Raw genomic sequence first — 15,861 nt, 5'->3', positions numbered from 1 at the left:
TTGTAAGGTGGGTACATGACTAGTTGGATCATATGCTCAACAAGTAGTCATTAATGGCTCAATGTGTGGTTGGGAGTAGATATCAAGTGGGTTGCCCAGGGTCTGTCCTGGGTTCAGTATTGTTTAATATCTTTGATTTAGACCATAGGATTGAGTACATGCTTAACAGATTTGTGGATGACTCTAAATTGGGTGGAGCTGCAAACACTCTAGAGGGCTGGGTTAGGATTCAGAATGACCTAGATAGGTTGGAGTCTGCAGTCAATCAGATGAGATTCAACAAAGACAAGTGCAAAGTCCTGCACTTGGGATTGGATATCTGAATGCACAAATACAGATGGGGAATGACTGGCTAGGCTGTAGTACTTCAGAGAAGGACAGTGCTAAATATGAGCCAACAGTTGACTATGAGCCAAAAGTTTGTTCTTGGTCTCAAAAAAACCCCCAAAAAACAAAAAAAAAAAACCCAAACCCACAGTATGCTGGGTATTAACAGGAGAGTCTTGCAAATCAAGGGAAGTGATTCTTCTGTGCTATTCAGTACAGGTGAGGCCTCATCTGAAGTACTGTGTCCAGTTTTGTGTCTTGCACTTCAGGAAGGATGTAAACAGATTGGTAAGACTCCAGCACAGTGTGACAAAAGTGGTTAGGAGCTTTTAGCAGAGAAAAGATGAACTTTTTCTGTGACTTTAGGGAACAGACTTAGGAGCAATGGCCTCAAATTCCAGCAGATGATATTTAGGTGGGAGATTAGGAAGCACTTTCTGACTAGGACAGTTGTTAAGCGTTGCATCCAGCTAGAAAAGTTTTGAAATTTCCATCTCTGGATATTTTCGAGAGCCAGTAAGACTGACACTTGGCTGGGATGGTTTAGTCAGGAATGTTCCTGCCTTGAGCAGTGGGCTGGACTAGGGGACCCCATAAGGTCCTTCCAGCCCTGCTTTTCTATGATCTTAAGAAATTTTTCATTTACTGTATGGATCATAATGCCATAGGGGTTATAGAAGGTTGTCTACTCTGTCCATCCACCACTTTATACTTGTTCTGTTTAATCAGGAGAACCTGAAAGTGAAATTGGTTAAAAACCACGTTTTCATATTCTGTTTAAAATGAATTAGAAAAATATAAACTCTGGCAAAAATGGTGAAAAATCTAATTATATAAACGTGTTTATATTAATAAGCCAGCATCTTACAAGTAAGGACATTAGATTTGTTTTTACTTTTATGAAATTTCAGTAAAGCATCTTATCTCTGTCATAGTTCTAATATTTATTGCAGTTATTAATCTAGAACTGCTTAGATAGCTTTTGCCTGTATTATTAAACTAGAATGGGTTATGCAAGTCTTCCCTTACGATAAGAAGTAGATGGTGTGTTTCTAAAGGGAAAGGCTTATGGTGTGCTTCTCATAGTATTTTTCCCCTGTTTTTAAACATAAGTTACTAAAATAAGACATTAAATTTGCCTTTCATTCTTTAATTGCAGGTAAAGAAAGTAATTGTTTATTTGGGTAGAGATAAAACAATGCAGTTATTGGAAGAACTGGTGAGTGAACTACAGCTTACAGATCCAGTCAGCTCTGGAGTCACTCATATGGATAATCCACCATATTACCGCATCACTTCCAGTTACAAAATTCCTTCTGTCACTTCAGGTAAAAAGAAATTTTACTGGGTTATTACTGTGTTTCAGAGGTTAATACATAATTGTGAGTTAGTTACCCCAAATACAAAGCGGTATACATAGATACAAAATATAGTCTCTTATTAAAAATACATTTTATTACCTTGCCATTTTTGTGCACCTGAAGTTCTCACTAAAGTTAACAAATAGAAGATTGCCCTTAAAAGATTACTGATTTAACGCACATCGATCTTGCATGCATCTTGTCTGCTGGGTCTCGTCTACACTCAACATTTGCACTCTTTTTCTTTTTTAATAAGTTGAACATGCAGGAAATCTTACATAAGCTTATATATATTTATTTTAAATTGGTAATTTAACGGCATGGGCACATAGGTAAATTAAGGTGGGGCCAATGGGACTGGGGACTTGCTCCTCTTGAATCCAACAAAAAGAATCTGAAGATTTAAAAGGACACTTAAATACTACCTGCATAATCCTGGTTTACAGTGAGCTCTGTGGAAGAGAGCTCTCCAGAGCAGCCTGGGCAACCATAATAGCTACTTCTCTTTAATCTGAACAGTGAATGAATTCTGTGCTTTGCCTCTCTGAGGCTCAGCGCACAATCTCACCCATGTCATCTTGTCTAGCTGTAAAGCACCTAACATACACATAGCATTAAATAATAACAGGGGCCCAGTTCAAAGAAAATATAGACCCAGGATTTGCAGACAAATTAATTCACAAGAATCCTTATACGCTGCTTAAGGTTGTTTTTGTATTGTTTTGTTTTCTGTTTGGAGGGAAGGGACTTCCCTTTTCAAGTTATTCTTAACTTTTTTTTTTCTCCTTGTCCTTAATTTACAGGTACCACTTCCAGCAGCAATACAATGGTAGCTCCCACAGATGGCAATCCTGAAAATAAGCATGCTAAAGACAGTATTGAGGAGAAGTAAGTATTAAAGCAAAAATACCTAGATTACTATTGCAACTAACCTGGTAACTAATACAACTAAACTGCATCCTGATGACTTGTACTGTGTCTACATTGCAAGTAAGGTGCGACTGCTGCTTATGTAGACATGCTTGTATTCAGTTTTAAACTGGTTGACTCAGGAACCAGCAACAGGACAGCCATGAGAGCCTGAAATTCAATACTGGCTGCAAAACCCACCTGAAAAGCTGAATAAGTGCCGTGGTCATTACCAGTCTTCATACAGTTGTGGCTACATAGTTATTACTGCCTAATCTAGATAGGTTAAAGCTAGGCTCATATGTGTTTGTCTTTGTGACAGTCACATCTTAACTGCAGTATAGATATATACCCTTAAGTTTGCAGTGTACAGTATTAGATTTGCAGTTATACAACAGTTTTCTGATTGTTTTATTTGATCAGCAATATACAATAGAGATCAATAAGTTATATTTTCATATTTAGAATATTAGCACTAGTTTTGTGTGGCACTTCTGTTGAGATGAAGCTCTTAAAATAATGCTACTACACTGACAATGTGATAGATATATGGCATTCTTAAGGGTTTGCCTGCACAGGAAACTTTACCAGCCTAATTATACTGGAATAATTAAACCAGTTTGTTTACCAGTAATAAGTAAGAGAGTATGAACTCTTATTCTATAACAGGGATAGGCAGCCCCCAGCATGCATGCCAATTAGTGGCACATGGAGACATTTTCTTTGGCACACCAGGAGGAGTGCTGGGGAAATTGTTAAAAAAAAATATATTTTTTAAAGTTGCTGCTCTGGGCTGTTTAGACTCAGGAGGAGATGCTGCCTGAAGAGCCATCAGGAGAAGCCACTGGGTGCAGGGGAGAAGCCCCTTCTGCAGCTCTCGCTGTACCACTACCCATGAGGCAGGCCCCCAACACTCCCACCTCCTCCCGCTTAGCAGCGCCTACTATAACTCTTCCTAGGCTGCCCTGATGCATCCTCCCACAGGCTGCCAGGGAGGGATGTGCCTGCACATGGGGGAGCAAAGGATGGGGAGAACAGGGGAGCTCTGTGGGATGGGGAGCCACCAGCCCTGCCGTACCAGGTGCAGCCACAGCTGGAGGGGCAGGGAATAACACCATCGCTTCGGCTCCTTGCTGCAGCTGCATCGAAGCTGCTTGGCTGAGGAGAGCCTAAGGTGAGAGCAGTGAGGCCGGGATTGCGCTGCACCCACTCCCCTCCTCTCCCAGCCTATTGCACTGTCTCCTTCCCACTGTAGGACATCATCAGGTCAGTCTTTGTCCTGCAGCCCAGCGGCCTGGTTGCACGCATGTGTCTGGTTCTGTGTGTACATGTGCATCTGTGTGTCTGGTTCTGGGCATCTGTGTGTATGCGCACGTGTGTCTGGTTCTGTTTGCACACGTGGTTCTACTGTGCATATGTGTGGTTCTCTGTGTGCGTGCATGTGTGGTTCTCCATGTGTCTCATTCTCAGTGTGCGTGCATGTGTGTCTGGTTCATTCTCTCTCCCTCCTCCTTTTTTCTTTCTCTTTTTTGTTTTTCCTTTCTCTTTCCCTCTTTCTCTCCCTCTATTTTCTCTTCCTCTTTTTCTTCTTTCTCTCTCTCTTTCATCACAACATGCTTAACAAAAAAAGAATACACAACAGCAAAGGTAGTGCATGAAGTTTTGTTTTATTGTCACCAGGTTTAGAATTTTTAGAAAAGCTGGTATTTACTGTAAAAACAAAACAACCCCCCCACCCCATGTATGATTTAATATGCAGTGTGTCCTGCCACCTACCACTAGCCCCAGTTGTGTTTTTCTAGCATGCCAGCACTCTGGCACCTTACAAAGTAGATGTTGAAGGTTTTTTGGCACTTCAGCTAAAAGTGTTGCCAACCCCTGTTCTGTAAGAATTTTAACTATTTATGTATACTGGCATAAGGTCCTGTGTGGACACTCTTATTCCAGAATGCTCATACGCATACAGGTATAACTTCCTCCATGATTTATAGCTATTTTTAGGGAAGACATTCATTGTAGTATTCTGAATTGTGCTTTTAAGAGGGACAGTACCAAACTCAAAATCCACAAGGAGGGGGGAAATAAAAGATGGCTTGTAGATACTGTCTTGCCCTGCTGCCTTGTGGGCTGTAGAGATCTTCAAAGTAACTTGAACAGTTCAGAAGGTCTGGCTAAACTCCCATAGCCTTTCTCAGTAGTAACATCCAGGTAGCTACAGTGGTGCTTTCTGTGATCTGGTCCATGATATGGCCCTTCAGGGCATATGGACTGCAGGGTCCTTTGAAAGCAGCCTAAGTGCTGGTGCCAATGGAGTCTTCCTGTCTTTGGAAATTGTGCTTTTAGGGTTTATTATCCTGCCTTTCTTTACAGCATGAAGTGGAAATGAGGATTTTTGTCATGAATAGCTGTGCTAATTCAAGCTGATCTTGCTCTTCACTAAAAGTCAATATTGACTTCACTGTTTTAATGAAGAGTAAGATCAGCTTGAGTAAGCTCATTGGGGTTTGCAAAATGCCTGTTAAACTCTGAATTCATAACTCTCTTATTTCCCTTGAAATGATTAACCTTGGTTTTATTTCAGTTAATATTTATCTTTGATCAATAAGATCTAATATTAACATTTAAGAAAGTCAGTAAGTGCTTATGGTGTTACTACAAAAACATCATTTATTATGTATGTATTATTGAATATGCACATTACATAAACATTGTATTCAGCTACATATTAATGCACTTGTTTTGACAGAATATATTTTCACAGTGGACTGTCTAGTTGAGATGCCTAAACTGGTATTATTGCAATGTGGAATCAGTTCCTGACAGATTTAATAGAGGGATGAAGTTTAATTTGCTACTACATGAAATATTTTTTTTTTTTATGAATGGCCTTTTTTTGCATTATATATAGCTACCTTGAAATGAGCTACCTTACTCCTAAGGCACTGAATAGTTAAATCATTTTACTATAAAATACGCCTGTTACTAGCACTAGTGTGTTCATTCCTGCAGCTATGTACATCTAGACATCTACAGTGGATTGAACAGTAATCTGAACCGCCAGCACCACAGGCTAGAATCTCGGTACAGTAGCAGCTCTGGAGGATCATACGAAGAGGAAAAAAGTAATTTTTAAAAAATCTTTAACTGAATATAGTCTGGAATTTTCACAAATAAGTATTAGAATCTGTTCAATAAAGGTTGCAGAAGATGTAGTATTGGGAGAGTAACTGAATACTCTATAGAAGAGGAATTGAGAGAGGCTGCGTTCTCTGTTTTTTGGCTATGTCTGAAATGTTAGCCATCAGTTTTGTTGAGTCTTTCTATATAATTTTCTTCCTAATTGCTGAACCTCTGGCACCTTCCAGTCATTACCTATGTAGCTGTTGCTCTAAAGTTTATGCATTATTTCATTTTATTTTAAAGTTTTTATCTGACATCCTAGCTTAGCCTTCATACATCTTAACCCACAATCTCCTGTCCACAATCACCAATAAACCATTCTCATCCTTCCTGCAAATCACAGTTCTGGTAGTTCTGTGACCTCTTTGCACACTGAATATATGTCACTGTGGCCCAAGGCAGCACTTATGCTGAGATACTAGCTCTGCTCGTACAAGCTTTAGAACTGAAAGCAGTATAGGCAGCACTGATGCACCTAATAAGATCAGACATAGAAGCATGTATTTATTAACTCTGATGCAGCATCACACTAAGATGGCTATACTGCTTCTGCTTCTAGTGTGCATGCTGCCCTGCATCACATAGACATTTTGCCTTTTCTTGACAGTTATCAGGCTCTACCACTTTATAATTTATCACCAAAACTCTAAATTCATGTTCTGGTTTTTCAGAAAAGGTACAGAGAAATAGTTAGCTCCTTTTGTGTCTGGGGCAGGAGGAATAAGTATTAGGCAGACCACTGTCAGGGAAGGGACAGTCTTACCTGACCCTGCTCTTTGCACTCAAGCGACAGCTGTGTCTGCTGCTGTAGCAGCTTTGGCTCAGGCTGCTGCTACTGGGGGACACCAGATGCAGCAACCCCCATGGCTAGGGCTTCCTGGTGCCCTGTTCCCTCCTCCTCCTCTCCACCCAGATATGCTACTGAATGAAATGCTGAACCTCTCATAGCAAAGATTCCTGCAGGGTGTGGGGGTGAAAGGACATCATTCTGCTCACCTCCCTGCCCCTTATAAATAAACTCCTGGGAGAAGTGCCATGGTTGGGCCATGCAGGGCTATTCCTCATGTGGCAAAAATTCCCAGTCACTACATTAACAGCTCTGGAGAACCATATAAAGAGGATAGCAGCCACCCATCGCCATAATCCCCACTCCCAGTGCTGCTGCTGCCCTCCTGGACTGCAGCCCCGACCCACCCTGCCTGCCCTGTGCAGATCTGAAGGTACAGGTCCTGCCAAGCCCTCCCAGACAAGCGGTCAGAGCAGCAGTGAGAGCCACCATATGAACGGATGAGCCATAAGCACTGGATGAGCGGTGCATGGTGGCAGAAGCCACCTGCGCCTCCCAGACCAGGTGCAGTTCCATCCTGCACTCCTCCCAGGAGCAGTCCTGCTCTGCACCAGCCCCAGTCTGGCCCACCATGTGCAAATCAAGGGGCACCCTCCCCCCACCCCACCCCCATACCCTCCCATGGTGCGCGCAGCAGCGGGAGCTGCCTGCGCCTCCCAGACAAACTGTGGCCCCGTCCTGTGCCTGCTTCAACCTGACTCCCTCCCTCCCTCCCTCATTGCAGGCATCTACAGGTGTGCAGCTAGTGCCGTGGCCTGGGAGCCAACCCTTCATGGCCTGATACCAGGATGTGGCCCAGCGGTTGGGAAGCCCTACAGTAAAGGACCCACACTTTCCCTGACCGTCCTCTTGCTACCAACATACTTGTAGAAACCCTTCTTGTTACCTTTCGCATCCCTTTGTTAGCTGCAACTCCAGTTGCACTTTGGCCTTCCTGATTTCATCCATGCATGCCCAAGCAACGCTCTTATATTCTTCCCTAGCTATTTGTCCAAGTTTCCACTTCTAATAAGCTACCCTTTTGTGATTTAGTTTGCTGAAGGGTTCCCTGCTAAGCCAAGTTGGCCTTCTGCCATTCTTTCTAGTCTTCGTGTGCATCGGGATAGTTTGTTCCTGTACTCTCAGTAAGGTTTCTTTAAAGTACAGCCAGCTCTCCCAGACTCCTGTTCCCCTTAAACTGGCTTCCCAGAGGATCCTTCCCTGAATGAGTCAAAGTTTGCTCTTCTGAAGTTCAGGGCGCTTACTCTGCTGCTCTCCCTCCTTCCTTTCCTCAGGATACTGAACTCTGCTGTCTCATGGCCACTGCTGCCCAAGTTGCCATCCACTACTGCATTCCCAGCAGTTCATCCCTGTTTGTGAGCAGCAGGTCAAGAAAAGCATGACCCCTAATTTGCCACTTCACCACTTGAACCAGGAAGTTGTCCCCAATATTCTTCAAAAACTTCCTGCATTGCCTATGCACTGCTGTATTGCCCTCCCAGCAGACTTCAGGGTTATTGAAGTCCCCCATGAAAACCAGGGCCTGTGATCAGGAAACTTCTGCTAGCTGTTTAAAGAAAGCCTCATCCACAACTTCTTCCTGGTCTGGTGGTCTGTAGTAGACCCCCATTACAGTGTCACCGTTGTTGCTTTCCCCTCAGGCTTGCTGAGAGACTCTGGGTTAAGGTCAATTTCCAGTTTCATATTGGAGGTCTGGACAATCATATGGCTCTTTTCCATAAAATGCAACTCCTCCTCCTCCTTCTGCCCTGTCTGACCTTCCTGAACAGTTTGTACCCATCCATGACAGTGCTCCAGCTATGTGCGCTCCCACGAAGTCTCTGTTGTTTTGGCCACGTCATATTTCCATGACTTCCAGTTCTTCCTGCTGGTTTCCCAGGCTCCATTCACTCATGTACAAGCACCTGAGGTAACTAGTCAATTGCCCTGATTTCTCAGGAGGTATGAGAGCATTATTTCCTAAGACCTGCTTGCTCTTCCTCCAGGTCTCCCACTTCCCCGGTTACCTTAGGGCTTTGGTCTCCATCCCCTGGCAAACCTAGTTTAAAGCCCTCCTCACTAAGTTAGCAAGCCTGTCTGCGAAGATACTCTTCCCTCTCCTTGTCAGGTGGATCCTATCTCTTCCCAGCGATCCTTCTTCTTGGAAGAACATCCCATGGTTGAAAAAGCCAAAGCCCTGCTTTGTCTTATTTGGACAGAAGGCATATCCATCAGTTCCACTGCAACTTCAGATGATATGCTACCATGCTGTGCTTATTAAATAGTTTCTTCAATGGAAAGAGGGTCAGAGTTGAAGAAAGTTGTTGGATCTGAAAACACTTCATCCTTTTGTTTGTATAATAGCAGGAATGAATTAGGATATCAAAGACTTGGTCAGTAATTTGCTTTATTTCTCAGAATTCAGATTGGACACCAATGCAGGCCTCATTCAAAATAAAACATTTCAGTACCCTGAAGCCTAATACAGACTGTTTCAGGAAGTGTTTTATTGTCCCAGCTATAAAATTGAAATGCCCTTCCTCAGGTCTAAGAAAGAGGGAGACCACAGGCTAAGCTAAATAGTGGAGAGAAGATTCTGTGTAAATGCAAACAGTTGGCTTGAAGGGATAGAGGAGGCTTGTAAACCATTTCACTCCTAGTTTATAGCCCTTCTCTGTCTCTTCAGTGTCACTGAAGTAAATCTGGAACCAGCATCTGCTTTTGTGAACTGCCTTGTTCATTACCACTGGGCCTGGGTAGTCGTTACAGACAACAAAAGGGAAAGAGTCATTGCCCATGGGTATTCTGTGCATTTCTGCAGATTGATTTGTACACGCATACCCTTCCTTGTCCCTCTTAAGGGATTTTGTACAGGCACCTGCTACAAAGTGAAGTGGCTTCATTGCTTCTGTCTAGAAGCTGTGGAAAGTGCCTACAAGTACAGGGAAGGATCCACATTGACACAAACTTGGAAACAAAGTTACTCATCTTATAGCAATTGTGGCTGTTTGAGACTTTCAAATCACTGTGGATCCAACAACTCATTTCCTGCTTTCAGAGTTCCTAGCTGACAAGGGCTTTGCATTGCAAAGGAGCTAAATCACTGGTGCTCTGCCAAACTATAGGAGCATTAGGAAATACAACCCCAATGGACAATACTACTCAACAGAATTTGATTTTATGCAAGGCAGGTGCACACTTGCATTATCATCATCTTAAAGAACATAGTTACTGAAGGATGTGTAACTGTACTTTTTTCTAACATTATCCCAATAGTTTTTATACTTGGATGCTTTTGTTTACTGGAATATATAACTTCAAATCCTAACACATTTTTAAATTAGTGTTGTTTAAATTAAATTATTAGGTAAAAATAACCATTAGTAAATTTAAATATTTTGCTTGGAGAGATCTAAACAGAAAAGTAAGAGATTTATTTTGGTAGGTGATTCAATGCCTCTGTATTCAAATTGGCGACTGAAAGTGATGGAGCATAATCAAGGAGAGCCTTTACCTTTCCCACCTACTGGGGGTTGTTGGTCACCACTGGTGGATTATTTGCCTGAAACTTCATCTCCAGGCATGTCTCTTCACAGGTGAGTATTTATCAGTAATTGACGATATGGCAATTTTTTTGTATATGTAGGTGTCCTATAAGCAGCTTTTAACCATTATTGTTTCATTTTCTGCATTACTTATTTCAGAATCTGCAGGTTATCTCTTAGCCATGTTTCAGTTGGAAGGTCTAAAGCCTGTCAAATTAACTGGGCAGTATATTGTGATTTTATTTGTGGACTTGCATAGTCTTTACAGTAACTAATAATTAAAAACATCTTTAAGCTACCTACAGTTATTCAAAAAGTAGATTTCAGTTGTGTTTTGTTCTCTTAACAAAGTGGTGTTTTGTCCTTAGGTGTAACATAGCAGTGATCCTTCTGACAGACTTGATAGTTGACCACAGTGTGAAAGTGGAGTGGGGAGGATACCTGCATCTTTTGCTTCATGCAATTTTTATAGGTAACTCTGTTCTCATTGAATTCTTGATTTTTGGTTTTTTCTTTTCTTTTTTTTTCTTGTTTTTAAAGAAGCCATGTGAAAGTTTGAAAATTTAGTTTTGAAAATCACAGTAACTGAAAATTATGGCAAGAGTCCTTTGATGCAACTTGTCTCCCAAAGTTGGACAAGATTAATATTTGTTCATTTATCAAAAAAATCTTAGCAAAAGCAGAGGGAAAATCTTTGGTATTTGAAATATTAGTTTTCTAGGTCATTGTGACAATCTGTTTAAAACTGACTCTGAATAACTTGAAAGGTGTTCTTTGTTAAATCTGGGGGGAAATCCATTAAAAACTCCCAGTCATTTGGGAAATATTTCCATTTTTTAATTTGATGCTGATAAGCTGTGTTTGCAGATGCTTAGGATAAATCCAGCCACCAATGTAAGCAAGTGCAAATATAGTAACTTTAGTGCAATTGCATCCATTTGCACCACGGCTAAATACAATTGTTTGTGTGACAGGATAAAATGATATTCCGGTGCATTTTTTTTTTCTTTGCTTCTTCCTACATTCTTTTACTTGCACTCCTTCCTTATAATATTCTATAGCTTCTTGTCACCCAGGCCTTATCAGCAGAATGAATATGTTCATCAGCCTTACCAAGCTTTTACTACTCTGAGCAAATAAACTATATTTTCTCAAAATGAAGACGGCTATGATTATAAGATGACCTCCCCACAAACCAATTGGATTCTATATATGGAGTATTTATAAAATTTGTTATAAATTTCCAGGGATAGAATCTAATTATTTGGGGAAAATAAATCTGAGAGGCAGTCAGGTAGCCCATTTGTTCTCTGCTTCCCCCCAGCTATTTCTCCTGGCATACCCTTCCCTCTCTCCATACTATCAGACCCTGCTATCCCTAAGCGCATAGAATTGAGGATCAAATTTGAAAACAATAACGTTGAAATAAAACATGGCTATAGCAATTTGCCTATAGTACCCATATACTTAGTTCTTCCAAAATGTATGCATGTTACTTTTTTTTTTAAACTGCTGTAAGCTTTAGCATAGATACTCTCTAAACAGAATTTTAACCAGCATTTTGACATCTGCAAACTATAGAGGTAGGTAAAATTACCTATATATCTATATAGATATATATCTATAGAGAGAGAGAGAAAATTAGGGAGGGAGAGATAAAATTAGGTTTCTCACACACACACACACACACACACACACACACACACACACACACACACAAAATCTAGCACAAACTTTTCACCATGCACCTTAAACCACGTTAAGAAACCATGCACCTGTTACAATAAACATATCTGCACCTGTATGTATCTACTTGCTGCTATTCTATAACCCAATTGCAGTCCCTTAGTCCAAGCCCCAGTTTGGGGTTTATATTCTCAGTTCATTTACTGTTCTTTTGACATCTGTAAACTATGCATGATATTAGTGGAAAGCCAAAGGCTTGTGATTTACCAGATAATTCATTGGGCTAGGCCCCAGCAGAGTTAATAGCATTTCAAGCCGTGGTGATCCCACAGCTCAACACTGCTCAGTATGTATATGTATTCCAGATAACCCCCCCACAAAAGATCCATGTGCCCCCCACTCATGACTGGAATTGGGTCGTCTTGTCATGATGAGTCCTGGGATCTTCCAAAAATTTGTATTTAGATAGGTACAAGGCAACCTGGCCTGGCTTCACCTTATGGAGGGCAGAGCCACACTAATTGTATGTGCCAGGCTGAGAGAAGGGATGACAGGGGTTCTGGGTGAACTGTTTGGGGTCCTATTTGATGATGTTTGCCAGGGATTTAAGGCTGGGCAAGAAACAGGAATCCTTGGAAATGGCGGTGGGCGGGAAGCCACAGCTTATCTATGGGAGTGAGGAGAAGGTTAGAATGTATGCACTGTAGTGGCTTACCATGACTGTCAAAAGAGTTGGCAGTGAGAGGGACTGCACTTAATTGGTATTGCTATATGTTTTGCCAAGATATAGCTTATGTTTGTCTGTTCTTACTTCTGCAACCACATGGCTGAGGACAAGGGAAACTTGGGGGAATCTGAAGTCTCCAGGCTTGGGCCTGGATGTAGGGTGTTCACTGAAGGATTTAGAAGCATCTGAAGCCCTAGGCAGGGGTGGAGGGTCCTTGCTGGTAGTAGGGCAACATATGGTTCTTGAGTGACTCAAGGATTTGTAATTGATTTGGCTGATATGACTTGGGACATGAAAAATTTTCCTTTAAAAAAAAAAAAAAAAAGGTTCCTATCAGGATCTCAAATCTAGCAGTTTTAGCAAGGGGAGGTATTGGGACTGGCTCTAGCCCTCCCAGTACTGTCGGTTATTGCAGTACCTTCAGGCCTGGTGGCAGTTCACTGCTGAGGGAACATGCACCTGTTTTTTATGGGCCAAAAAATAAAGGTTCCCATCAGCATTTTTGGCACTAGGGAGAATGTGGGAGCTTGCTCCAGCTTCTCTGAGTACCTGCTTGTTATTGCACTACCTCCAGGCCTGGTGTCCCTCAAGAGGGAATGAACCAACTGCATATATTTTTAAGGGCCACACCCAAAAAAAGTTCCTATCAGCATGTTTACCCAGTGTGGGCCATGTGTTTTTCTAGTCATGTTCAGTGCTGGCTGCATTTAATCAGCTTCATAGTTTGTTTCCATTGCTGAGCACATGCTGGTTCTGCCAGTAGTTTAATAAGTGTATTTAGTGGGATTTCCTTGGATGTGATTATAAGACATGGGGCTTTTTTCCCCATGCCAGTTTCCCAACCTTGTCTTATATTTCAATAAATTCAGTAATTCATTACTTGTGTACATTGGACCAGGCAGTCTTATTTCTTGAGAATTGCATATGGATAGGGAATACAAACAGATGTAAGAACTTGGACCCCTTTAGGAAGTGCTTTGTGCTGGAGCCATTTTTTCCTCTCCCTTGCATAGGTGGTTCAGTGAAGCTGAGATGCATCCCATGTCCTTAGTGTTGACTCTTGTTTGTTATTTTCCTCCTTGCGATTTATGCTTCTTTGGGTAGTAGTTTTCTTTATTGCTAGTGATTTTTTGCTTAAATAATATTTTCAGGTATCCCTGCCCTTTTCAGCATCATTCATGTCAGAACTTAAATTATAATATGAAATAAAAATCATGTGTTACCACAGAAGGGTTAGTATTGTAAATGTCTTTTTTCATACAGTAAAAAATTTTCAGTTGTTTTTATATAACTTCATATAAAAATGTGTTTTGTAGGGATTACATTGTAGATCGTTTTGACTGTGTTGACAGTTTTAGGTAATGTTCAGTTAACTGTGTGTTTAATTAACCTGTCTAATTTACTTCTTAATTTTAGGATTTGACCACTACCATCCCGAAGTATATGAGCATTGTAAACGCCTGCTTTTGCATTTACTCATAGTGATGGGCTCCAACAGTAACATCCAGTCTGTTGCTTCTGTCCTTCTCAGAAACAGAGAGTTTAACGAACCCAGGGTGCTCACTGTCAAACAAATAACACATCTAGATTATACTTTCACAGGTATATTGTAGTTTATATGCTTTTAGTTGAGATGATATGAAAAAATCACTTCTGACTTTGGTGTTAATCTCCTATGTTTGTAATGTCTTCCTCAAACATTTCCAGTTTGTTACAGTATGTCTCTTGAATTTTTCAAAAAGATAAGATGAATACAGTTCTTATTTAACATTTTGTACACAGTCATCAGTTATAGCACAGTTGGAGAATTAATTGCTAGCTTGCCACACACGGCTGTGGATAACTAAAGAAGAAACTCGTTTGCTCGTTAGATAAAATAGCACTTTTGTACCTTAAAGGGAAAAAAAGATACTGTCTCTGTCCCCAGTTATAGAAACTCTTACTTTAAGACGTAAGCCCATTGGCATTTTACAATTTAATATTAAAACATCTTTAGTGCTGTATGAAAAACTTTAGAATATGTATAAAATGCTTAATCAATGTGAGAAATCAGTCCATTTTACTAGACATATTCTTTTCCATAAAATGCTTTTTCTTTTTAAAGTTTAAAGTTTGATTATATTATATATTCAGGGAAAGTGAGAAATAATTTTTGTTAAATATTGGTATTGTATAACATGTTCAGTAGGTGGCACTACATTACCATATACTATATTAACTCAGTTTTGGTGCATCTTGAAAATGGTCTATTTCTGCTTTCAGAAAAAAAATATTTTGCAAATCTTTTTTAAATCTGGCACTTGGAGAGGTGAGGAATGAATATAATTTATTAATGCTTGACCTAAAACAGACCTGTTTTATGTAAACCTACCCCTAGAACTTCATCAGTCGAACTCAGACTTGGCCTACAAAATGAAAGTGCAGCTTGTGAAATGCACTGTCTGGTATACATATTAATTGTTAATTTAAGATTAACATGAAAATATTATTGTCTTAAAGTCACTTTTCTTTCAACAGGTGTTAGTGATTTTATACCTGATTACCAGCCCTCCCCAATGACAGACTCAGGGCTTAGTTCAAGTTCTACCTCTTCTAGCATCAGTTTAGGAAATACCACCGCTGCCATTTCTCATCTGCACACCACCATCCTCAGTGAGGTTGATATTTCAGTAGAACAGGATGAAAAAGTGAAAACACTCATCGAATTTATTACCTCAAGGTAATAGCTTAACGTCAACTGCTATCAAAGGTTATTTGGCATGGAAACATGATGAGGTATCATATCATTGACATGAAACTGTCTGTTTTGTCTTCTGTTTATCTTCAGTAGAAGTTTAACTCTAATTTTGAATATTCTTTGCCCATGTCTGTACGTGTGTGTGTGTGTTGTATTTGTAAAACCTTTCAGTCCACCTTGATTTCCCAGGATTCCCAAGGCAATTTGGCATTTTCTTTCCTCCTGAGATTGTACAAGTCATTGGTATATCCCAGACTGATGCATCTTCAAGCATTTACATATGTTAATGCTTGAAAATACATATGAAGATAAGTTTGGGGCCAGTTGGGAACATATGCTGTATGTAGTTCCTGTACCAGACTAGCCCTGCATGTGGTGCACGAGGCCAGTCTATGAGCCTAATCTAGACCAGTCCTGGATCCAGTACACAGAGCAGGTCTGGTGTGGACACCACATGCACCATAGATCATCCCCACATGCTGCTTGTAGAGTGTGCCAGCTCCAGCCTGGCATGACATTTGGCACACGGGGCCAGTCTGGGGCATGTACTGCATGTGACACCC

General features: G+C 40.8%; 1 protein-coding gene across 5 annotated transcripts in view; it reads left to right on the top strand.

Annotated features, from left to right (window-relative positions):
• The window catches only part of FRYL (FRY like transcription coactivator), a 246,895-nt gene that overhangs the window by 161,799 nt on the left and 69,235 nt on the right, over positions 1-15,861 (top strand). For all 5 annotated transcript variants that reach the window (XM_090035895.1, XM_090035899.1, XM_090035897.1 and 2 more), the window contains 7 exons: positions 1,487-1,655; positions 2,492-2,576; positions 5,607-5,719; positions 10,049-10,199; positions 10,517-10,620; positions 13,978-14,163; positions 15,079-15,280. In XM_090035895.1, coding sequence (XP_089892021.1) covers positions 1,487-1,655; positions 2,492-2,576; positions 5,607-5,719; positions 10,049-10,199; positions 10,517-10,620; positions 13,978-14,163; positions 15,079-15,280 — 1,010 coding nt within the window. The remainder of the gene's footprint in view (positions 1-1,486; positions 1,656-2,491; positions 2,577-5,606; positions 5,720-10,048; positions 10,200-10,516; positions 10,621-13,977; positions 14,164-15,078; positions 15,281-15,861) is intronic.

Source organism: Crocodylus siamensis, chromosome 2 (assembly GCF_052110815.1).
Source record: "Crocodylus siamensis isolate JL-2025a chromosome 2, ASM5211081v1, whole genome shotgun sequence".
NCBI classification, from domain to species: domain Eukaryota; kingdom Metazoa; phylum Chordata; order Crocodylia; family Crocodylidae; genus Crocodylus; species Crocodylus siamensis.
Note: the sequence above shows the minus strand (reverse complement) of the source record. Positions and strands in the feature narration are given on the sequence as shown.